Below are 24,694 nucleotides of genomic sequence, written 5' to 3'. Positions count from 1 at the left end.
AGCTTAGCCCTGTGCTGCCTAGGACACCTGCACCCCACCATTATCACTGAAGAGGTCCTCTAGGGCAGTGACTGCAATGCACTCAAAGGCTGTTGGAAGAGAGCCAGAGAAATCCAGCAATGTTGAGCATCCTCATAGGGGAACTGCAGGAAGCAGAGGAAGTTTGTTAGCAAGGAACAGCAAGCAGTGGCTGTGATGGGGAAAGGCTGGCAGTGGCCTGGGGACCGTGCTGAGAGCTTCAGCTACCCCAAAAAAGCCTCCTGGCCCCCCAGAACCTGGCCACAGAGCGGAAGGCGAGAGGTGGCTGGTACTGATGGGCATCCTTCAGGAAGGCAATTAAAAAACCCGGGAACAGCTTCTGATCACAGGGTGCTGAAGGGTGCTTTAACATCACAAAAAGGCCTAACAAGATGCCTGATTCAAGCAGAGAGATGTTGTCCATTGTGGCTAAATTCCAGCCTTTGGTCATGGAAATGATGACGAAGACCAAAGATGGTTTCTTGGGAATTTCTCATGTCACTCTGCCTGGGCTGAGGAATTGGACTGCCCCAGCAGCCCCTATGAGCGTGATGCTTGCCAGACAGTTTAAAGCCTTTCTTCCTCCAAAGAATAAACTGGATCTTGGGGATTCATGGTGGATAATTCCTAGTGAATTGAACATCTTCACTGGATATCTTTCCAACAACAGATTTTAACCCACACGCCCAAAGAGACTAGAGTGAGTGAGGTGCTGGAAGGTGACATCAGAGTGGAGAAGCAAGAAATTGGATATGCCACATGGGAGAACAAAGGAATGAACGTAGACAGTCAATCCAGGTAACCATTTGTCAAAATAGAGAATGAAGGGGATGGAGCTAAGCAATGGTGACAACATCCTTTGGGACGCAGGCTCACCTCTGAGACAATGGTGTCTATCGAAAGAACCTTAATTTCAAACACAGCTGCATGCGGCATCACGCATCTGATGGGACAGAGAGCGGGTGCTGCTACTGATGCGGGGACAGCCCTCGGAACGGCTCTTTGTGTCACAGCCACTGGGGGCCAGTGTAGACCTACACAGCTTGCTCAGGACAAAGCCACCCCTGGCTCCTGGTCATGGGAGATAAGGGGGTGACCGACAGCATCCGCCTGTCCCACCCCAGGCCCCGGGGCCAGAGTCGTTGTCGTCCCCCCCAGAACATCCCCCATATACCCTCCAGCCCCAGCTCACAATGGGGTGAGCTCCTCTCAGCCCCACATTGCCCAGGACCTGCGGTGGACTTGGTGCCCGAGAACAGCACCCTTTCCCACTGCTCCAGGCTGGCTGCTGGCAGCAGGGGTCTGCAGGTTGTGCTTACAAGGGAGAAAACATGGCTTTGCACCACAAAAGGTGGTCTTGCAGCTAAAACCAGGGCATTTTGAGAGGGATGTCTGTATTGAAGAGAAATGCTCTACTCCCGAGCAGCTGCTGTGTCTTGCTGCCCCTTGTCCAGGGTGCGAAGGCTAAGGTGACACATGGCTCTTTTAGGAACAGCACGGTTGAGAAAAGTGCTGGCCCAAAGGGATCAGATGCCCTGCACGGGCTTGACCACCATACAGGGCACACTGTGGCACCTCGTCTGCCAAGGACAAAGATGCCGCCCGCTGCAAGGTCTCTAAACAGTGTTGAAGTGCTGGGGAGCAGCTGGTGGGCATGGTCCATTTGGATAGCAGTGACACATAGCAAAAAAAAAAAGGGATGGGGGTTTCTGGAGGCACATTTCAAGCTGGTTGCCTGAATGCTAAAGAGCAAGAGTTCCTTGGGTGCTTTTCCTGATGTATTTGGAGATCGTATCCACGATGGAGCAAATCTCAGCTGGTGGTTGGCACTCAGAATGGTCTCAGCTTAAGAGGAGGTGGGGAAGCAGCTGAATGAGATGACAACACTTCCAGGCTCTGTTTAAGCTGAAAGATAAGCAGGCTTTGGTACTTAAAATGAAAAACACAGGAAAATTTTGACCCCAAAGACAGAGAAAAGCCACCCTGTGTGGAAGAGCACAGTTCTGGGTAGCTCATGTTGTAGGCACAAAGTCAGTATAACATGAAAGCAGGAACAAAGGAAGAGCAGGCTGTGTAGCCAAGCCCCCAAATAAACAAGGCACATTGAAACAGCCTGGGAACAAATGCATAAATTCATCTGTAGAAAAGCCAGAAGGCCGAAACAAACAAGTGAGCTGCATTAAGGATAGAGGTAGTGGAAGGGAACAGGCTGCAGGGAGAGAGATGGAGAAATCCACCTCAATCACATTGAATGTCCCCCCAGGGGAAATGCAGGAAAAGGAGGAAGCTTGTCAGCAAGAAACTGCAAGTGGTGGCAGCGATGACAAAATGCCATTTGTAACCTGGGGACCATGCTGAGGGCTTCCACAGCTCTGAAAAAGCATCACAGATCACAGAGCGTGGCACAGCCACCGAGCAGAGCAGAGGTGGCTGGAAGTGATGGGCATCCTTCAGGAAGGCAGGGGAGAAGCAGCCCTCCCAGGCCAGAGTGGTGGCCCAGGAGAGCTGCAGGACTGCCAGCCCTCAGGGGCTGCCTGGAAGGCTCCATTCAAGGTTCTGTCGCTTCACCAGGCTGCCTTGCACTGAGCAGAGAGCTGCCTCTGGCCTCCTGGAAGTGAGAGGGCATCCCTGAAAGCCTAGAGCCCTCCGTGCTGTTGAAGTACCACACAAATAGTTGGGAATGGTGACTAAGACTGGAAGGCAAATGGGTGAAAGCAAACAGCTGGGGAGGCACCGCAATGGGACAAATCAAGCCCTCAGATCTAGAAGGGTCCTCTGGAGCAGGCAGCTGCTTTTGGGGAAGGGTAGTGATGATACCCAGCTGAAATCAAACCACAATGGGTGGAAATGCTGAGATATGGCCCCGGTAGCATGACCATCACGTGACACTCTCTTGCTGCAAAACAGGGTTTTCACATTCATCTGCAGAGTGTTATGAAAACACAGCTCATCCTTGATCCAGTCGGACCTCCCCAAAAGCCTCTGCTAAGATCCCTTAGCAAACGCTCTTAGAGAACCAAGGAGGTCAAGGATGAAAGGAAAGGTCCTCTCATGCATTGACGACTTGCTTAAAGGAAGGAAAATGCATCAAAGCGGCAAACAAGCTGCTTTGCAGGCAAGACTGGAGGTCTGGGCAACTCTGTGCTGGGATCTGTGCTGTTCATCAGATGCAGAAATGGGCTACAAATGGGGGCAAAGAGCAAGGTGGAAGAGTTTGACGACAGTTCAGATCATTAATCTAGTCAAACTGAAAGCTGATGTGAATATCTGTGTGTTACCGAGAGACCTGCAGCTCAACAGCAGGTGAAATATACTTGCATTTGTCAGTTCCACAAAGAAGAGGTCCAAGGGACAGGTTATAAATTAGACATCAGTATTCACGGAAGTGACCCTGAAACGCTTGCTGATAATGTTCTGAAAACACCAGTGCTGTGCTCAAGGTCCACAGTAGAAACTGTGGATGATTTATACTGCTTCGCAAGTTTGTGCTGCTCCTGCTTCTCAAATCCTAATCCCTCCACTGGCATCTTACAGTCTGCCTGGAATAACGCTGCATCAATGGAAAACTGTCACTGCTGAGTATATTGAACAGCACAGGACCTGGCACGGTCCCTGCCGAAGCCGGGGGGCTTCTCTTTATTTTTGCCGCTTGGCCATTATTGACTCTGCCGTTTCTTTCAAGTCGTTTTAAGTGGGGAACGCTGCAGCTCCTGGTTCATCGCTGCCTCCTTTCAGGATGCCTCAGCCAGCATCCCCTACTCGGATGATCCGGTACCCCGTTCCTTTCCCGTTCCTCCAGAGGCAGTGCCATTTCAGACAGACCCTCTGCGAAGGCTGAGGTGGAGCAGGGGGCATCTTTCTCCTCGAACGGCCCCACAGCAACGCCTTTATTCGCCTCCCGTGCCACACAGGCTTGCCCCGAGCTCTGCCTTGTCCTTCTTCCCAGGGGTCTGGAGGAAAAAAAAAAAAAAAAAAAAAAAAGCCAGTTTTAACTCCCGGTTTATCTTTGGCAAGGCTTAGCTTTTAGCTCCGGCCCAGCCAGGCCCACGGCTCCCCGTTGCCGTGGCAACCCCGCCACAGCTAGGCCGCGGGCGGGCGCGCGCCCGACCGCGCCCCTCCGCGCGCTCGCGCTGCCGCCCTTTAAAGGGATGGCCGCCACACCTCCTTCCCCTTCCCCTCCCCGCCCCTAGCCGGAGTAGCGACGCCGCTTGCCATTGGCTGACCCCGCCCCGACGACCGCGCCCTCTTGCCTTTTCGATTGGCTACCGGTCCCTCCGGCCTCCTCCCTCTCGGTTCCGATTAGCTGGTCGCCCGAATCACCATCCTTACCCTTTCCGCGCTTCGATTGGCTCCTCTCCCGCCGCAGGCCGCGCCCTAGGCGCGTCCTGATTGGTCACGGGCCTTCCCCCCCTCCCCTCTCCCTCTCTTCTCCCCTACCCCCCCCCCTCCACCCCGCCGCGCCCTGACACGCTCCGGTTGGCGGCCGGGCTCGCCCCGCCCCGCCCCGCTCCGCCGCGCGAGCGAGCGAGCGGGCGGGCGGGCGAGCGAGGCGGGCACGCGCCGAGGCGGAGGCCGGCGCTGAGGCGAGGGGCTCGCGCCGCCCCCCCCCCCCCCCCCATCACCAGTGGCGGCGGCGGCGGCGGCGGCGGCGGGATGGCGGCGGCGGCGGCGGCAACCGGCGCGTTGAGCTCGGGCCCCTCCGCGGGGCCCCCAGCGGGGACCGGCGGATCGTCGTCGTCGGCAGCGGCGGCGGCAGTGGCGACGGCGGCGATGGCGGTAGCCGGCCCCGGTCCGGTCCCGGTCCCTATGAACCTTTTTGCGACGTGGGAGATTGACCGTTCGGCGCCGAGCTGTGTGCCCAGGTAAGACGCGCCGCCGCGGGGCCTCGTCCTGCTCCGTTGCGGGGGCCTCGGTGAGGCCGGGACCGGGGACTGGGCGGGGGGAAGCATCCCTGCCCCGCCGGGCCGGGCCGGGCCCGGGGCCGCGCCCCCCCCCCCCCCCCCCGGTGGCCGCTGGGCCTTGCCCCAGCCATAGGCTGGATGCACGGCGAACGGCAACCCCCCGCCCTCCGTTCCCCCACCGTGCCGCCCGGTGTGCTTGCAGCGGGAGCAGCGGCAGCACCGGGGACCGGCGGGGCTGGGTGTGCCAGCACCGGACCACGGCTGCGTTGACTCCATGTTGCGGCCTCTGGCTAGTGTCTGCCGTGATGGCCGTGGAAGGTCTCAGAGGGACGTTTATCATCGCCGCCATGCTGCTTCCGAAAGCTGCCTCCTCGCCCCTGAAGTGAACGATGGGCTTACAACCGGTGCCCTGAAGCCAGGTCGTGGCCACCCGGCGTCCGTGGGGGTTCCCTGTGTCTCCCGCGCTCCAGACCGTAGGTAGCAGCAACAAGGATTCCCTGTGCTGCCAACTGAACTCACGGCTGTATCTCTGGCAGAGCTGGAAGATGAGCTGAACGGTGTAAATGTCATCGTTGACTGTGCGGTTAAGGGTATGTCCAGGCTGGATGTGCTTATGGGAAGAATGCCAAGACCTGTCTTGGAGCAAGGAGGTGCTGGATGTGTTATTGAGCTGGGTGTCTTTTGGCCCACTCATTTTATCAGACATTGATCAGGAGGTCTTCTCATGAGAGTTAAGGGACGGTTTCAGGAAGTCACTCTGGGCTGTGGTACGTTGTCTGCAAGTGATGTATTCAAGTGCTGCACAAAACCTGGAGGTGTAAAATTCAAGACAGGAAAAATAGTTGCTCCAGTAGGGCAGGAGAACACCAGTCTTTGTGAAGGGGCTTCGGAAGGTTGATAAGTTTGTGGGGAGAAACTTGGTGGTTGAGTGGCCGGATGGGTCAGAGTAGAAATGTTCCAAAATGCTCTGAGCTTGTAGAGAAAGCCTGTGTGATTGCGGTGCCCAAGGAGGTTCTGGCCTGAGCAGGCAGCAAGTGGGAAAGAGTTTGCAACATGTGTTTGTGAAAAGCCAGTGTACCTTTTGATGACACATGCTCAGGCTGTTGTGTGGAGCAGGAAGCAGTGATCATTCTATAGCTTTAAAGTGACTCGAGGTATTGTTTATTTGTGGGTAGGTTACTCCCAAGCTGGAATTTGGAGAGCAGGACAGCATTACCAGGTTGACTTCCTGCAGAAAGAATAGAAGTTGGAGATACAGAGCACAGAACTTAGTGATGGTGAAGAACGTGCATGTACATAGTCTTCACAAATGGAAATGCTGCAAGAGCTAGAGAGAGGAGGAACTGCTTTGGGCAAACCAAAGACAGAATGATTGGGAATAGTGAGACTGAGTTTAGAAATGGGTTACATGGGTGGCAGGATGCCAGTGGATGAGCAAATAAGGTGTGCCCTCAGTTTGAAAGTTGTTTGAAGAACTACTCTTTGGCCCAGTAAATCCTGGTACCTTTTCATAAGGACAGTTTCTGTGAACATTGTGTAGATGCCTGTTCTAATGCACAACCATCTTTGTGTGTTGATAGCTGTGGGGGGCAGCCATCTGACACACCAGCTTGGAGGAAACTTCTATAAAAATTAATCTGAAATTTCATCTCTGGAATGTCTTCAAATGCAACGTTTGTTAGGATGGGAAGAAGCTGATGCTTCCTTCAGAGGCCACGGCTCTAACATGGTGTGCTGCTATGCCTGCGGAGTCAGCAGGTGTCTGGAGAAGTCCCGTCAGGCCACAGTGACCAGTGTGGGACTGGTGCTTCTGTATTTTCTAGTCTTCAGCTAGCCCAAGCTTTCCTGGCTGAGCAGGTCACAGGTGGGCACCTATCAGGCAGGTATTTGTGTTCAGTGAAACTAAAGGGAGATCAAGCCCCAAATCCGAACTGGGTTAATGGTGTATCTGTGCACTGTGCTTCCTTATTGCTCGCTCATGTTCTTCCTCTACTCATCTGCTTGTATAATGTTTTAGTCTTGACATTATGTTCTTCAAGGTAGAAACTGTGCTGTACTGTCCCAGTGCCCAGCACAGGTGGTCTCTGGTCTTACTGTGCTTTGAGGGTGGTAGTGGTGGCAAAATAATATCCATTCAAGGGCAATAATCCTTCTCCCTTGGGACTCTCCGTCTCTTACGCGTGTGTAGTCTCAATTCTTCCAGCCCTATGCATATCTAGGGAAAGGAGAACTTTGCACTGGTTTTAATGCTATAGAAAGTGCCTTCTTTTTCTAGACTCTGTATTGTAAGTCTTTGCTGCCCCTGTGCTCCTTCTTAGGTGTTTCATTTTCTGAAAATGCAGCTGTGGCTGCTGCAGGAGCGGGACTGGAGTAGATCAGCCTTTGTGGGGTTGCTCTGTGTTTGGCTGTTAATGCAGGACAGTTGTGAGGTTGTGTCCAGGCCTTCAGAATTTCAGAGAGGCAGTCTGGGCCAGTAAAAATAGGCACCATGAAGTATAAGCCCCAGTGTACCAAACAGTTCAGTAGTATGACTGTAAGACTTCTGATGCCTTGTAGGAGGATCTTGGATTTCCAAGATGAACTGTTGCCCATAATGGAAGTCTTGCCTGCCGAACCAGGAATGCACCACTGAACTAAGTCCACATTTAGTTTTGGAAGTTGCCTTGCTCCCAGAATGGAGGTATCATCCCTCCTGCTGGCGTCTTTCTCTTTTCAGGGCCGAGTTGATCTACGAACTCTTAATGCCCTTCCTATGAACCGAGTAAGCATAGTCTAGACCCAGCTGCCTTTGGTTCAAGTGGCTCTTAGGGAAGGCAGAGCTGAATTTTCTGGGCAGTGGGCTATTATGCAGAGAGGCGGAAGGAAGTAAACACCTGGAAACCAAGCAAAATGCTCTTTGCATCTTCAGTTAGGCTACCCACTGGGACAGGGATTATTGGCTTCCCATTGCGATGCCTTAGAAGGAAAGCAATCCTGGTTGATTCATGCTGCAGGGTATGAAGCATGCTTTTGCTAAAATAATCAATCAGCCTTAACTTCCACTCATAGTTATCTTAGTAAAAGTCTTCATAGTGGTGTTCTGCAGTGGGAGAAAGTGTCTTTATTGTGATACCATGCAAGTAAGTACCCTTAAGGGTTGTAGCAGGCTTTCACTGTATGGAGACTGCAAGAAATGAACTAGATCTTTGCCACAGTAAAATGTCTGTCTGCATCAAGGTAATGTCTTACAGTGTTTTCATTGTTTTGTATGCTGATCGGGCAGTACATCTGGAAAAAATGTGTGAAAGGACTTTGTGCAAGGTCTTGTTCTTTCCAAGTAGTGTTATTTCAACCTCTGTTAATAGGACTGCTCTTCCTTTTTTCCCTTTAATATCTGAGAGCCTGTAAATGCAAGTTCTTAATTAGGAAACAAGATAAGATTGTGTGATTGTGTTCACTCTTACTCTTTTTCCATGACACAGCTGTTGTGTTCAGCGTTATGTGGATGTTGTTTCAGTGATAAGTCATCACGTTTCTAGTTAGAGGTGAGAGATAACGAGTTGTATTTTGGCTAATGAGTCGAGCTCAGATTGCAAAGGGTTTCTACCTGTACAAATTATGCTGTGAACGGTGCTGCAAGGATTCAAATACACTGCATTTCGTCCAGGGTGCCTCGTATCTTGGTACGATACACGAGCTCAAAAACATTCCAAGTCTTGGTGCCACCCACACAGTGTGCTTGAACACAGTGTCTCCTGCTTTTGATAAGAAAAGCATTGACTTAGGGCAATGCATGTGATTTGGGCTCACTTTGCGAGATTGTGTATGTGCACCTTCAGGACATTATGTTTCAGAAGGTGCTCTGGATTTTCGATCATTAAAACTTCCAAATGTGTGTTTTGGAATGTTATAGCCTAATGAATGTCTTCTTGGAAGGAGAGCAGTTATTGCAAGTACAACAGAAAATATCCCGTAAGTGCTAGCTGTGGTGATCCTTTGAAGTGCCACGAGGTGAATGTTCTCATCTCTGCAACCCTGTTGTCCTGCGTGGGCAGACAGTGTCTATTACCTGACACTTCATGGAGAGTAAGGTAAGACTTGCAGCTGGTTGCATGCTTTCTTTTGCCTGAGGTCCGGAAAGCCTTGCAGTGAGCAGTACCTGTCGTACAGTATGGAGGAATCTGGTCTCCTCTGGCACAGCTGCATTCAACTGGATTGGCCGCATCTCGCAGCCCTGTGGACTGCTCTGTCAGCTGTGGACTCACGGGTCCGTTTCTTCTCTGCAAGGAGTATTGTGGGTCTGTTCTACAAGCCCTAACAGTTTCCTTTTCTGAAGCTGATTTGGTGATGAAAAGCCTCTGAACTGGGTGTTCCTTTAAAAAACACTTATTCCAGCTGGAATAACATGTATTTATCTGCCTGAGATGTTCTTGAGTGGTTTCCTGGGTAAATCAGGCATTTTCATGGTAAACTTCCAACCTCAGCAAAATCTGCTCTGTTTGGGTAAGCTACAGAGTTGCACCTCTGGGAATGTTAAATGATTCCAGATTGTTCCTTCAAAAGATACTATGATGCTGTGACAAACCGGAGTAGCTCCAGACGGGGAGTGCTTGGGAGAGGCCAGTTTCTTGTGAGGAAGCAGTCTCTTATAAACTGGTGATATTTGCTGTGTTTGAATTATGATTTCCTTTTAGTACTATATAGAAAACAAAATGTTCTAAACAGCCATCAGATTGCTTATTATTCTTAATATTGTGGGCTTGGCTACAAGCCTGCAACATAATATGCCTGATGTGTTGTTCGCTAGCTGTAGTGCTCTGTGGCTTGTCTGTTGCAGAGGAGCACGTTTGGGATTTCTCTGGCAGTGTTATGTTTCCCTTCTGAGTGTATGATAACTGAGTTGGTGTCTGTTATTCCTTCTTTCTGCTCATTAGTGGAACTCGGGAGAAATGTCCCCTGCCAGTATGATTGATGGGGGGGTGTGCTCCTTTCAGAATATTAATAGTGACTTTCTGAAGGCTTAATTTTATTTGAAGTACCTGCCATGCTGCCTCCTAGCCTTGCTCCACTGTTTCATTCATTAGCTAGGCTGTGTTAGCTCAGTTGTGTGATGGTTTATAAAAAATGTTGCATTGTTCTTGTCATGCTAGTATGCTATGAGTGCTCATTCCGCTTCCTCTGGCGTACTCAGTTACTTGTGATGGATTACTAACAGCCATGTAATATGCATATAGTGCACTTTCCTCTGGGATGGAGAACCCCTGACCTTTATCCTGTCAAAAGAATAAATTGCTGAGCACCAGTATCTTATGGGGTTCCTGCAGCAGATCCATTCTTCAATGAAATCTGTGCCGATGCTTTTGTGTAATTGTTTGCAATGTGGAGTGATTCTAGATTTGAACGCATGTCTCCAGTCAACTTCCGAAGAAGTTATTTCCAAAAAAGAGCCAGAGTTGAGAAACATACTGCATTTTACAGCATGTCAGATGAGCATCTGGGCAAGGCTGTTTTCCAAATACCTCGTGTTCTTATCTAGTCCAAGATTTCAGCATCCCAGCTGATGGGGAAGCTGTGCTTCTCTTTTGTTTTGTTTTGTTTCATTTTAACTACCTCAAAGCTGGTGGATACTGTTTTGGGAAATGAGAAGCGGCAGTGTCTTACTCCTCTGTGTGGGATGTGGCAGCAGGAACCTGTCTCTGCCTCCCGGGAAGCAGGCAGCTTAAGTGATACTGCTCTTGTAGTTAGAAGTCTCTTAGATAAATGAGGCTTTGTTTGGATACTTCTGTACTCATTGCAGTGGACCAAAGGAGAGATGCAGTATTTCAGGTATCTTAACAATTGCAACTGTGGTTACAGAGACCACTCCCTACTCTGCAGTGTGATTCAGCCTCTGTGCACACAGCCCAAAATTGCACTGTTTTTTTCCTGCCGGCCTGTTGCAATGCCATCTCCTTTATAATTTACTGCCCACTGTCATCTCTCACGCTCTTTCTGTTTCTCCTGTCTCATGTGGTCTAACCCAGTGAAAGATTCTGTTTAGTAAATAAAACCTCTTGTATTTTCGCTGCTATTCTAGTTTTTCTAGGTTCCCCTTATTTTCCTACTCATGCTGATTTTCACATTTCCACTGTAAATCCTTCTTGTCATGCTTCTTATTCTTCAGTGCGAGCATATATCTTAAGTAGCATGAGATCCGAAGCCAGTGCTAGCGGGACAAAAAAATGTCCAGCTTCCATGCCCAGCTGTGTATTTTTAAGTGTTTTTCTGTGGTTATGATAACTAAATTCTCATCAGCACAGGCGGTTTGGGATGATGGCAGAACTCATGGCTTTGGTTCCTTTTCCCAAAACTGAAACACACTAACAATTAGCTGTTGTGTTGTTACAATGTAGCAGAGTTAGAATAACAGTAACTCCCTTGTAAAGGGTTCTGCTACTCTTTTCCTGTTCTTTAATACCTTTTCTCTACCGGGGAGAAGATTATGTTCATCCAAAGCCTCTCCTTGATTCTTCTGCTGTTTTTCAGCAAGTAGTGTCTCTGAATCCATATTATTTAGATCAGGGTTTTTTTAGATTTGCATTATTTATATATTTTTAGAAGAGGTCCCTTGTATTTGTTCTGCATTTTCCCCTGTGTTCCTTCAGCTGTCTTCTAGCAGCCCATTTACTTTCCACCTTACCAATACATCCACTTTCTTCTTACTGCTCCTTTCCCTCAAAAGCCCTGCACATGCTTGCTGATAATTTTGGCATTGTTCTCACATTTTTTGTATGTTTCTGCCTTGCCTTGCACACCTGTAACTGAGTAATCTTTAGTTCTGAATCTTAATTTTTCCCTTTTCGAAGTAGTTTGCATTTTTTCTCAGAATTTAGAGACTATTCCTTGTGAAGCTGCAATGGCCACATCTTGTTCTTGTATGGCTTGTATTTTTCAGCTGGACTATGTTCTTGATGTGCTTGGGTTGTTTTTTTTAATGGCTTTTAGATTTTTTCACTGTTGATGAATATCAGCTTTTTTTCTTTTGTTAGACTTTCTGAATTTTCTGTATGTGTATTCCTGAAATACAGTCCCATAAGTTGACATTTCTTTCAGTCCTGTCATACCTTATGCTTGAGGCTGCTTGCTCCAAGTATTCCTTCCTTTCTTGTGTGCTCCTCTGTCAGAAGCAGACTCAGGATGTCCATTTGGATTTCACGGTATACTGAATATATGAATAATTTACTCATTTTTTCCTTGATGTTTGTCAAATCCCTTGACTTTTCAAGCTTTTTCTCTGCCTATTATGTTCCTTAATCTCCAGTCAGGCAAAAGAACAACATTCCCATTACTCTGTATTTACGCTTTGTTCATCTCACCTGTGTATTGATGAAATGTTCATACTTATTTGGGGATAACTTTATCTGTTGCAATACGGATTTGTGGAAGCATGGACAAGTCACCCTTTTTCAGGGACCTGCTCCACCCACAAGGATCTGAGCAGAGAACTGCATTGTACAGGCTCTGGTTATTAACAGCTTGTGTTGCAAGTGGATGAAAAGCCTACGCACAAATTTACCAGTTTTGGTGAGAATCATTCTTTGAGTGAAGAACCTTAATTGTGCAACTCTTTAGAATTAAACTTTTTTTTTTTAAATGTAAATTTTTTTTCTTACCATTATGAAGAAGCCTCAAAAATGGATGCCCATGCTGGTCTGGCACTGTCTGTTCCATGGGCCTCTATCACTGCTATTGTATCACTTCAGTCCCTCCCCTGTGCTGCCTTCCTGGACGTATCTTACCACGGTACCATGTTCCTGAGCTTGCGGGTAGCCAGATCCAAGGTGCTTGCCAGCTCAAGATAACAGCAAAGGAAACCGATGGGCTGTTTGGTGGGTTTGCTACTTCAGAAGTAGCAAGCTGTAATGAAACCTTAACTCCGTGTTCATCATTGGTAGGAAAGTTGTTAGACTATGCATTACAGAAGCTGCTGTATGGCACATGTTCCCTTTTTGTCAGCATGCATGGAGATCTCTGCCAGGACAGCCTGGGTGATGGAGGATGCCCTGTGTTTTAAGTCACTGTAGCAGGGTTTGCCAGACAGGTGTCTACTGGCACTCGAACAAATGCCTGCAGCAGAGAACTGGAGGAAGTTGGTGTGGATCAGTGAACTAACCTTGACCTCCTTTCACTGCTTTTCCCAGCTTGGCTGCATTGGCACATCTCCAGCAGACTTGCAGGTGTACCCCAGCAAGCTCTGCCAGGTGATGAGTGTTAAGATGTAGCCTGTCCTGCATCCCGTTAGCACTTTTAAACTTGGTTGAAAGGTACTTGTCACTGTGTCTTAAGCACTTGTTCTTTTTCTCCTGTAGACAAGGCTGCAAGTGATGTTTTTGCAATCAATCACTGCTTTGTGGTGGTTAATTCATTAACATATTTTATTTTAGCCTGGAGATACAGTGAGCCAGCTGTTTAGCAACAGGTATTGTGGCAGACTGCTAGCGCTGTGGCTCTGTGGAGGTGCGGTGCATTTTTTGCACCTTGCCATGCCATTAACTGGCTGCTCTCGGCTAAACTGGCAGCGCAGCATCTTTTGTTAAAACAGCCTTGGATTTAGGGACAGCTGGTGCAGCAATTCTGCTGCGTCTGTAGGCAGAAAAGTTCAAAATCTGTTACATTTGTGAAACAACTTCTGTGACATTAGCCATACTAATGCTGATGCCCAATTTCAGCATGGCTAAAATGAGAGAAGATCAATGTGCTGCTGCAGACTTCCACTTTTTTTTCTGTCTGCCCTGAGGCTGCTTTTGGGCAGACCCCAAGTGAACAGCTGGAAGTTCAAACATAGTGATCTTAAGTAAAGCAATGACCAGTTAAAGATGTGATGTTTCCCAAGCAATGTACCCTTTCTGTTGCCTATAAAAAATATTTTTTAAAAGTTTGCTGCAGCATGTAGCCTTGTCACTGACCTGTGGATTGTTTAGTAAGCTCTTTCTAACGTTTCTAGGGAGGCTGTTACGCAGCAGCAATGAATTTGGTCACATGCTTTTTGTTAAACAAGTAACTTGTTTGAAAATAGAGCAGAAAGATGACCTTGCGGTTTGGACACTGAAGTGAGGCTTAGATTCAGATCCAGGATCCGAAGTTGCTTGCTCTTCTTCTAGTTCAAATAACCCTTTCCCTGCCTGAAGCCATAGCTGTGACTTACGTTCCTGTTCTCCACACTTTGTTCCCAGCTGCTTGTTTCCATGCTGCAGTGTTGCCATTTCTTTGCATGTGCTAGGGAGTCTGTGGAGTTGTATTGTAAAGCAGAAGTGATCTTGAGGTGTGGCAGGGTTGCTCCCAAAGCCAATGTCCTGCAACACGGTGCCAGTACTCACGAAGGAAGAAATATGTCCTTTTTGGGAAAAATAGAGTCTTACAAGACTGCCCTTAAACTCTGGTGTATTTCTGTATTTCCTTGAGCTGGAAAAACAGAGCTTAAACTAGAGAAAATGGCTGGGGTTTCTTCCCTGGCTTCCACAGACTGGAGAGCTGGGATAGGAAGCCTGAAGGTGCTCAGAAAGGGGCAACTGGAGAGAAACCATCGGGGAACCAGATCACCAGCAGAGTTTTCCTTGCTCTCTAATCTGGATGCTGCCGGCTGGGAATCCCCTGAACAGGCTCAGGGGACCATGGGAAGTGGTGGAGTCTGGAGGAGGTTTGGGGAGCAGTATGTGGGAATCATTTGGGATTTTTTGGACTTTCTGCTGAGATTTTAAGGGCTCTTTGTGCTGAGGAAGGACATTGCTCCTGGTAGGGGCAATTAATATCTGCATAGCTTGCAGTGGAGCATGAGAGAAGCTAGTGCCTGTGTGCCTAAGTAGCATGCTGTGCATGCTGGGACAGGCTGTCTGGGCAGATCCTAATGCTTCCTCAGGAGATGCTTCTTGACAATGTGCTTATTATCTGGAAATCAGCTTGTGTGACAGGAGGCGCCAGGAGGCTATGGCAGAGTCTCGTGTCCTGTTGTGGTAGATGCTGTGTGATGTACTATAATGAAACACTGCCTGTTCTGGGGGGGTTTTACTCCATGCTTTGGGTAGACACGGGTGAGGGGGAAGCAGAGGTGAAGTGATTCATCCAACAGTTAAAAAGTGGCAGAGACGGATTAAATCTCTCATCTCTGCCTGGAACTAGATCTTAACTCTAAATTGCTTCCTTCTGTAAAGGCAGTGAAATCTCGCTGTAGCAAAGCCTGGGGGATGTGGTTATATCACTGCAACTCTCCTGTGCACATGGTCAGGCAGCAGTTGTTTGGTATGGTTTGTCCTCAATTAATTTTCCTTTTTTTTTTTTTAAACACCCCCCCCCAAACGTTTGGGTATTGTGAATAACACAGCAAATGGTTGTAGCATCACAGAGGAAGCTGCTAAGAAAATACATATCTGTCCAACTCTCTCAACTTCTAATCTATTTGCCCAATTTTGTCCTGGCTTGTCAAGGGCAACTGCCTCAAAGAACCATGTTTCAGAGAAATCAGTGGTTAAAGGGAGGTCCTATTAGACTGCTTGTCATGCAGAACTTGGCTTTCTTCCAACCCTCTGTTTGCAGGCTGATGTGCCTGGGTGCATTGCAGAGGTAACTCTCAACTACCCTTGAGGTTTGCTGTCTTTTTCCAGTGGGGTGGTATTGAGAGTCAGGAGGGGAAAAGGAGGAGAGAAACAGCTTGGAAAGAGCTAATAAAAGTGCGGGAAAGGGGGTGGGAGAGAATGATGCATTTTCAGGTTAAGCTGTTTCATGACTAGCACCAAAATTTGAGGGGTGATCTTTCCAGTGATGCATCTGTGTGGATATTTAATGTGAAAGGATGCAGAGTGATGGGAGAATGGTTTCAAGGAGCCCATTTCATTCATTATTTGTGCAGCAAGGTGCACTTCCTCCCTACATACATAGGTAAATGTGCCTTTAAACCAGTGAGGTGAGAAGTATCAGCCATGAGTAAGAGGCAAAATTAACAACCCTAAACACCCCTCTTAAGCAACTGGAGGAGAAAAGGTTTAACAGCCACCCCCCCGCCTTATAACTTCTGCCTACTCAGAGCCTGGCCAAGAGGAGAGAAAGGAAATCTCTTAACCTTATTATTGTTTGTGACTGCAGTAAGCAATCCAGTTACTGCCATCCTTTAATCCTGACACTGTTGGACCCCAATTAGAGAATTCTTGGATCCATACCCTTGCAGGGAGGGATGTGGCGTATGTAAAGGAAATCACTGAACCTCTCTGTGCCTTGACCATTATCTGAAGAAATAGATGAGGCTTCACACTGACCACTTGGAGTTTGTCCAAGGAGTGTGAGAACAGTTGGCCCCAAAATTTGAGTCCTGTCTATCTGTCCAGGTAAGGAATGACTGCCCGGCTGCTACTGGGTTCTCCAGCCTCTCTTTTTAAGTGACCTGGATACTTTCTTCATAGATCTAAATGTCTTTTGGGGGAAGTTTGAAGCTTTTAGCAGATCCTGATGGTTTCTTCCTCTTGAGAAGAGGAATCTTGAAAAGCATGTTCCAAAGACCACTTCTACTACTGCGGCCATGGTTATTTCTCCTCTGGGCAGCTAGCAGAGCTGTGTGATATGCAAGAAACTGGGCCGTAGACTGTGGTAGAGTGTGCCTGTGCCAGGGTAATGGTGTTCTTTGGGTGGGATGCGGAGAAGAAAAATGGTTGGTGGTCAGATAGCAGAAGTGGTCAACATCCCAGCTAAATGCTGCTGTGAACAGAAGGCAGAGCAGTTAGTTATTGGCACCTAGAAGATCTTATATTCCCTTCTGAAAAATGATGGGGCACTTGTGTCCAGTCCTGACTGTAATGTCAAACACTCCTGTTGACATGAATATGAATAGGTTTCAGGTCCCAAGTGACAAAAGATTAATAACTCAGCTTAATTACAACCTATTTTTTTTTCTAGTACTCTGAGAGTAAATGACTTTTCAAGGAGAGCTGGCTCTGAGATGTGCAGGGTGTCGGAACTCTCCTTGGGAAGAAGGCAAAACTAAGTAGATCAAGGTTTAAAATCCAGGGTAGCTTTGTGTGAGAGAAGATCCATGGTCTCTGCCTTCACAGTAGATACGATTTCAAGCCAAACAAACTTCTGCTGAGGTTAGAAGTGTTCAGTGTAGGTCTCTTCCAGGGTGGTCACAGCCTCAGCTGTCCAGATGGAAACAGTTCTATGGAGCGTCTTCCTTGTGATACCTGACAGCACAGCACCCTGAAAGAGGTTATGAAAAGGAAGTGTGGAGTTATGTGTTGTTTTGCCAGCAATTTGATGGTATAAGTAAAGCATGTGAGGTTTCAGAATTCAATTCCTGTTATCCAGAACAAATATTTGCTGCTGACAGCCCTCTAGAAGGATCCCTGAATTGTCAACAATGCAGGTGAATTGATAACTGCTATGGTTTCTCTGTCTAAGCAGTAGGGCAGAGAGCAAGATGAGGAACTTTCTCAGAAGCAGCAGCAGCAGGTAGAGCAATGACTACTAAAAGAAAAGAAAAAGGAATCTTCTTTTAAAAAGGAAAGAAAGAAAGAAAGAAAAAAGATAGGTTGGTCACAATGTGAGGATTTCTAGAAGTACCTTCTGAGTGTCCTGGGTCTTGGCTCTTCACTAACTATGGGAAATGAAGCCACTGAAGGGGAAATAACTTGCTGCTTTCTGGTGTTGCGAGAGATAACCTCAGACTGCCTGAAAGGAGACTTTTGCACAACTTCTTCTTCCCTTATTTTGCAATAGCAAATCTTTTCTTCCCACAAAATATGTCGTATGTTCTGTAGAGCATCTATTGCTCTTTAGGCATGTAACTGAAACATGCTTGTGCACAGACACCCCCACCCCCCCCCACCCCACGCCCACCTGAAAGACAAAAAATGGACCTCAGTGACAAGTTACTACCCTTGTCAAGGACACTTTGGAAATGCATGCACTGCAAAAGACCTTTGAATTTGAGCTGTGGTGATATGACTGTTAGTCCTTCCTGCTTCTCCCTGTACCTGTGGACTCTTTTTGGAGTGCCAGCTCTGCGTGCTACCTTCCATACTCGTAGGATGCTCATGGGCTTGCAAATGACAGTTGCTGCTTCTGAATGATACCTGGTGATGAGAGGTGGTGATGGAGAGTGTTGGAAACGTTACCTTTGAAGCACACGTCTGGACAGAATGCTTGGCTCCACCAGCGTGCTTGTCCTGGACATCACACCTGCATTGTGCTCTGCTTGTTGCATGTCATCCTCGTTCTCCTGGGACAGAGGTGCTCAGCCTTTTAGAAAAGCAATAAATCCATTTAAAGCAAACAAGTTGCTAGCTGGTACTGGCCACATCTGTGGTGCAGGTCTAGGTAGAGGGGGCAAAAATGGAGGAGAATTTGTGTTCTTCTGTCCTATTGAACCGGGAGCCATTTTGCAACTGTACCACTAAAGCACAGTAGAACACAAACCTGTGGTGGTTGCTTAGGTTCTCTCTGGGTCCCACAGTTCTCAGGCTTTTCTCGGTTTCCTGCAGCGTGCAGATTATATAAAGGTCAGGTGAGTTTGGGTGTGAGCCAGCCATGCTTGGTGCTTGCTAATTTTCTTCCCTTTATATTTTCAGATTTTGTGCTACCTTGAGATTTCCCGTATTTCAGCTATGATACAAATATTTTAAAGGATTAAGCCTTAATGTTTAGAATTAGATAAAAGGGGTGTTGAGGGAAGGAGTCTGTTTTATGCCTAGTTACCTTGTGCTTGTGGATGGACAGCCTGCAATGTTTGGGAGGAGAAGCAGCTCCTGAACAAACTGTTGAGTAGGTCTGCTAATGACAGATGGTGTGGAGTGGCAACTGCTAGTGACCTGATAGTAAAAGGACCAGGCCAGTGAAACAGGGTAGCAGAGAGATTTTCAGACTTGTAAGAAGTTGTGTATGACTGATTCAAAAGAGCTTTTTAGTGTTGCACTATGTTGCACTTAAAGCTGCAAATGTGCAGCCATCGCCAATCTTAGATCTCCCGACTTCAGTTTTCACAAGCTGTCTTAAGATTTGCAGCCTGAAACACAGGGATTTATTGCTTGTGCTTAGTTTCACCACACTCTTTCGCTGACATTAAATTGCCCCGATGGAGGACAAACTTAGAGCAAATTCACCTAAGCTGAATGCTTCCTTTCCTCTGACTTTGGGGAGTGAACCTTATAAGCTCTCTTAGAGTATGTATGCAGGTCCACAACAAGTACCCCCTAAATATGTTGGTTTTTTTTTTTTTTTTTCTGTCTCTAATGGAAGGCCATTATGGCCTTCTCCGATGGAAGGAGACATTAGGGACTAGGAAAAAATCTTGCTCTTCCATGTGGACACACCCAAGAACAAAAGTGTTTAGAGTTGTCTGGGACCCACAAGGGTATTTCTTTCTTGCCCATCTTTATTCCCCACCCTCGCAGAATTTGGCATATGATTTCTGTTGCACTGATAGTAGGAGGTTTCCTGTAAAGCTTTGTGATTCTTAAGGCAGGCTTTGATTTCTTTTTACTTTGCCTGCTGAGGTTATGCTTTTGGGGAATGTCAGCCTCTGACATATCAAGGCTAGCAGCTTTCCTTTCCTTAGGAGTCATGATATGATTTTGAAGGTGTATGCAGATTTTGCTCTGAAGGAACATGTCTAATAAAATAAGAAACTTTCCATCAGGACAACCTGTGTGTTTCTTGGTGGCTGCAGCTTCTAGATGAAATAGCTGAGATGCTCCTAAAGCATATGTTTTAGAATCAGATCTCTCTCTATGCTGTGAATTACTGGGCTACATCCAGTTACAAAACTCGATGTAAAATCCTGCTGCTGACTGCAGACAGCTCCTGAGGCCACAGCTCCAGAGGGTAACAAATGTGTTGAGTGTTAGGTTGTTCTTCAGGCACCTATTTTATTGCAGATCTGAGAAAGCTGAGCTATGAGGTGTGTGGTTGAGTTTTTTTCTCCTGTCCTTTGGGATGCATTTCAAGCTGTTTCTCAATGGCTGTTGGCAGACTTCCAGTCTCTTGCTGCCTTGCTAAATCACCTGTAGTGTGAGTAGTTTAGTAACACATGAGAATTACAGCAAGCATAAGGTGGTATGACTGCAGTGTTTGAAATACACTGTTGTGCCCTGGGAGTGCAGATGGAAAAGCCTGCCTGGAAATGGTGTGTGGGGTGAATGGTCAGTACGAATTTGAGTGCAAATCCAGTGCTAACTCCCAGCTGCTGACATCCCTAGCAGGGGGTAAGCTGGTAGGAGTTGTTTTCTTTCTTCTGGGTTAATTCTCTCACCAACCCAAAGGAGAATGGAGTAATGTGGCAAGGATGCTGAGAAGCTGCCCCTTCATAGAAGAGCATTGCCTGGTGGGACTCCCTAGTGCTAGCAGCAGCTCTGCTGGAAGGGAAAAAGAAGGTTTGATGAAAATCTGCTCTGAAACATGGCTGCTTGATTTCTTCATCCATGGTAGCTGACTTCCATCTTCACTTGTATGGACCTGGGTGGCCTTAGTCAGCATGTTTTTGGTAGAGAGGAGACAGTCTGTCTTCTTTCCAGTCTTTTCCAAGGAATTCTTTTTCACTCAGTGGGTGAGGGGAAAAATTCCAACTTTCTAGGCAGTGGTACTGCTAGGGATGAACACCCCTCGCCTTTACTCTTTCCTGATGAGAAACCTCCTCTTCCAGTGCACCTGAAACCCTGCCTTCCCTCCTCTTTTCCAGGAGATGGGAAGGTGCATGCAAACTGTCTGTGAAATATCTAGTAGAGATATTGATCTCCTATCCATTGTTCTGCTTTCAGACAAAGCAGGTGGCTGGGTAATTACAAATTTTATTTCTCAGAAAAGAAAAAAAAAAATCAAGCTTTTCTCAAGCAGGGTTTCCTCTATTTTCCTCTAATTTCCCACTATTTCCTCTCAGTTGCTTCTCCCTGGGCATATGGAGAAAAGAAAAGCTGTCCGTAGCCCTTGTGGAAGTTGCCTGAAAGTTTGGCTGACCACGGTGTGAAGCAAATCCTACAGCTGCTCTGATGCCCTTTGTAGGGTTGTTGGTTCACATGCTTCAGGTATTAAGGGAGTGTGTTAAGATAGAAGAGGCATTTACAATTCAAATATCATAGAATCGTCTGAGTTGGAAGGGATCCATGAGTATCATCGAATCCAACTCCTGACTCCATACAGGGCAACCTAAAAGTCTCACACTTTAACTGGAAATGGGTGCTTCCAAACCTTGCAGCAGGTAATGCAGTATTAGGGCTGTGGGTTCAGGTAACACAGCGGTGGGGCCCGTGGCAGGGAGCAGAAGGTAGGGAATGGTAAAACCCACCAGATGACCAACTAGCCAAGCACTTGACATGGGGACTGGCTGTGGGCAGCTTGTGCAGATGCTTATGTGCAGTTAAGCTCTGCTATCTGCTTGAGATGCAGCAGAACAGACAGGTCATGGTATGCTGCGCTCTGGGTGCTTGAGATCGTGCCCTGCTGTGAGGTTGTGAGGAGGGATGGTGGTAATTGTCCCCATTTCTAAAGAACATCTTGTAGCTCCCTGGCTATGTGTTGGAGACTTGCAGGCCAGGTGTGTATGGTGGGGAAGGGAAGCTTTCTCCTGCTGATTAGTACTTTGTTTTGGGAAAGGAAATGATTTCTAGGGAACAATTTGAGGAGCCATCTCTGGATCAAGGCAGAGCTGTTCAGGATGGGAATCAGAGCTCTTCAAAAAGCTGTAACTTTGCTTCTTAGTGTAAAAATTTTGGTGCTGTTTAATGCAACAATGACTTTGAAGTTGTTGAGCTTCAACTTTGCAAATGTTAAATTCAGCTCCTGTGAATGAGTATCGGACACTGTGTTGCTGGAGCAGTTATTCCTGGAATCAGGCTGCTGCTTTCTCTGTCTGTTGAAAGGAATTGCATCCAATATCTGATGGGGAGGCACTTTTTCAGCTATGTAGCCTTTTATTCTCTTGACATACCTCACAAAAAGGGCAATAAATTTCAGAGATGGTTTGACACCAGCCCAAGTTATTTTGTTACTCACCAATAAATGGACCATTTTTCTGTGGGTTTTTGGTGTGTTGCCATTTTCTGTTTGCCTGAGCCGATATGGTGTTTGTATGTGCTCTACAGGAGATCAGGCCAGACAGACCTTTAATATTAATGTCCCTCCTAATCTTAAAAACATATGGAAAAAAACCCCAATGGGAAGTCTTACATGCTGAGCCTTAGGAGGTGACATGTTAGATCCTGACACTGAATGGTTTTCTAGTGAGTATCTTCTCAAATATCAGCTTCCCCACCACCACCCCGCCCCCCCAAAGAATATGTGTTGTTTGGCATCTTTCATCTTCTGCAATGCAAGTAGCTGGGACGCGTGATCCAAAGCTGTTGTGTGAGCTCTCATCACAGCACAGCCAGTATTGTCAATAGAAATCTATGTAGCAGATTGCAGGACTCGGCACAGGATAAAATAGGTGAAATAAAAGTACTCAAATAAAGCCAACAATAATGTCTTGATGAAGCTGTGTTAGCAGTATGGTATGCTGAAGGAGAGAGGTGAGTGGCTAATTGCTGTTGTCTCACCTTAACTGGAAGTCTCGCTGAGTGGCATGCCTTTCTGCTGGGGTGCTGGGTGATCTGTGTAGTTGGCATTAGAAGTGCTTCCTGTGGGTGACTCATGCATTGGGTTGTTTCAAAAGAAGGTGGGAGAGCTTTATTCCTTTCTCAGGCCGAATTCCAAACCCACTGTACCTACATTTGGCATGACACCTTGGATGGCATGAATTGGCAGTCCCAGACTCACAGCTTAGGACTGGCACCCCTTCTCTGGCACTAGGTCCAGTGCATGCCTGACTATGTGGCAAGCCATCTCAGTGCTGGCCTCTAAGAAGACAACTCATTATTTTTTAGGTTCATTCTTTGCTGGATTAGCAGGTTGAGTCAGTTCATCATGTGCTCAAATATACGGTGGTGGTGGGAAATCACAGGGAGCAGAGAACAAGGCATTGGCTTCTGGTGGTGGGGCTGCTGGCTTGGTTCACCAGTTTTTCCGCCTGTACACTCTGAAAGGGATGTTGGTGTTCCCAAAGAACTGAGGTGATACTTGATTTCTGTGAACATCTCTCACAAGGGCCTGAAAATGAGCCTGGAAATGAACTGTCTGGACCCCTGGAGGCATTGTGGGGGAAGCTGTTATGAGCAGTTACATTACCCCAGATATCTATCTGCTAGATGCTGCCCATTGCGTGCTCTCTAATGGGCACAGCCTGCAGCATGAGGTCCAGAAAATGAAGCCGTGCTGTTTTGCCTGCAGGAGGGCAGCTGTATAAGGAAAAGGTCTTTCTGACTGAACCCTAGTGTAAACAGATTAAACCCTCCTTTTTATTTCTTTACAAATGTCTTTTTATTCCTTTGATTAATATGGATAAGTAGTCCTCTTTCCATTTTGTTTTGGGCTGGCTTCAGTTGACAGTGATTCAGAGGATAACGGCGTAGAGTAAGGTATTTCTCACTGAGCGCCAGTTCTAATGGGTGCGTTATCAAGTGTCCTCTTCCCCAGCACCTTCTCCAGGTCACTTCTTGAAGAAATTCTCTGCAGAGATAGAAATATGTCTCTAACTGGAAGAAAGCCTCTTCCAAAAGCACCAAAGCATAGCGGAGTTGCACTGAAGCATAGGGATTCCCGAGGAGATTGCAGCAGTGTGTGCCTGTGTAAGAACTCATCCTTTCTCGTTATGTTTGAAGCTGTTACAGAATTTCCTGGGCACAGAGATGTTTTAAGCCCAAATTGCTGTGGTGTACCTGGGGCTGCAATCAAACATCATTCAGCAAGTGAGTGGCAGGCATTTTCACAGAGCTTTGAAATCTTATGCTAGAGTCAGTTCAATCAGGAGTGCAGCTCTCAGTCAGAGGTGTGTGCTGGACAGATTATCAATAGTGCTCAGATACCAGCTTTATCAAAAGCAGTGCAAAATCAAGAAAAAACTGCCAGAAACAGCTAACAAATAATCCCCACAGTTCTTTGTTCTATGACTGAAAAGTCTTTCCTTTAAGCCTTTCTTTTTCCACGGGGGAAATCAACCTTGAGTCTGAAACCCAGTGCTTTAGTGTCTGTGAGCAGCTCTTCTTTGTGTAGGATGCTCAAATAAAACTAGCTTGTGGGAGACTGTCTCAGCCTGCCTTTTAAGGAGTAAGCAGCATTACTCTGGAGAGATGGGGTGCTGGTTCCTACACAGAGTGTGCACACAGATCTTGTTCACGGAGAGCCAGGGGCAGGTACCGTGTGCTTTATGTGGCTACCAAACCTGGAAGCAGAGGTGGCTGTACCTGATGCAGGGGCTTTTCATAGTCATGTGCCTGTTCTCTGTCCTAGAGCTTGGTTGTCACCTGTATCTTCTGGATTTTTGCTTCATATTTCATAGCTCTTCACATTGCTGGATTAAATCTCTTTTCTTGCAAGAAGAGTTAAGGCATATATCTTATGTTTCCTCTGTCAATGAAATGTGTTCACCTCTGGGGTTTATTATGTTTTGCAAGTGTTCAATTACAGAGGTTTTGCATCCCGCAGCATCACCAAAAGTGAAGCTGGACTTGCTGTCAAATTGGGATATTGTAGAGGGAGACAAAAGCAGTACTGACAGAAATGCAAATGGTAGATGAGTCTCATGTTTCAGGTTATCTCTAGAATTGCTGGAATAATTTGTACTTTCTATGTGGCAGTTACAAGCAGTCAGAGCGGCTGACAGGAGCAATTGCATTAAGCCTACTAACTGTTGCTAATACTGCCAGCCAGAGGGAGTGTAGTGTTGCCTGACTGAGGCTTAAGCCAGGTGT

General features: G+C 47.1%; 1 protein-coding gene across 3 annotated transcripts in view; it reads left to right on the top strand.

The window, feature by feature from the left end:
• Positions 1 to 24,694, top strand: part of LOC104322384 (phosphofurin acidic cluster sorting protein 1-like) — a 77,508-nt gene that overhangs the window by 3,711 nt on the left and 49,103 nt on the right. For 2 of the 3 annotated variants that reach the window (XM_069799828.1, XM_069799827.1), the window contains exon 1: positions 4,657 to 4,880. The exons of the other annotated variant lie outside the window; for it this stretch is intronic. In XM_069799828.1, coding sequence (XP_069655929.1) covers positions 4,672 to 4,880 — 209 coding nt within the window. In that variant the 5' untranslated portion in view covers positions 4,657 to 4,671. Of the gene's footprint in view, positions 1 to 4,656; positions 4,881 to 24,694 lie in introns of those variants that run through there. 3 annotated transcript variants of the gene reach the window in all.

Source organism: Haliaeetus albicilla, chromosome 13, assembly GCF_947461875.1.
Source record: "Haliaeetus albicilla chromosome 13, bHalAlb1.1, whole genome shotgun sequence".
Lineage (NCBI taxonomy): Eukaryota > Metazoa > Chordata > Aves > Accipitriformes > Accipitridae > Haliaeetus > Haliaeetus albicilla.
Note: the sequence above shows the minus strand (reverse complement) of the source record. Positions and strands in the feature narration are given on the sequence as shown.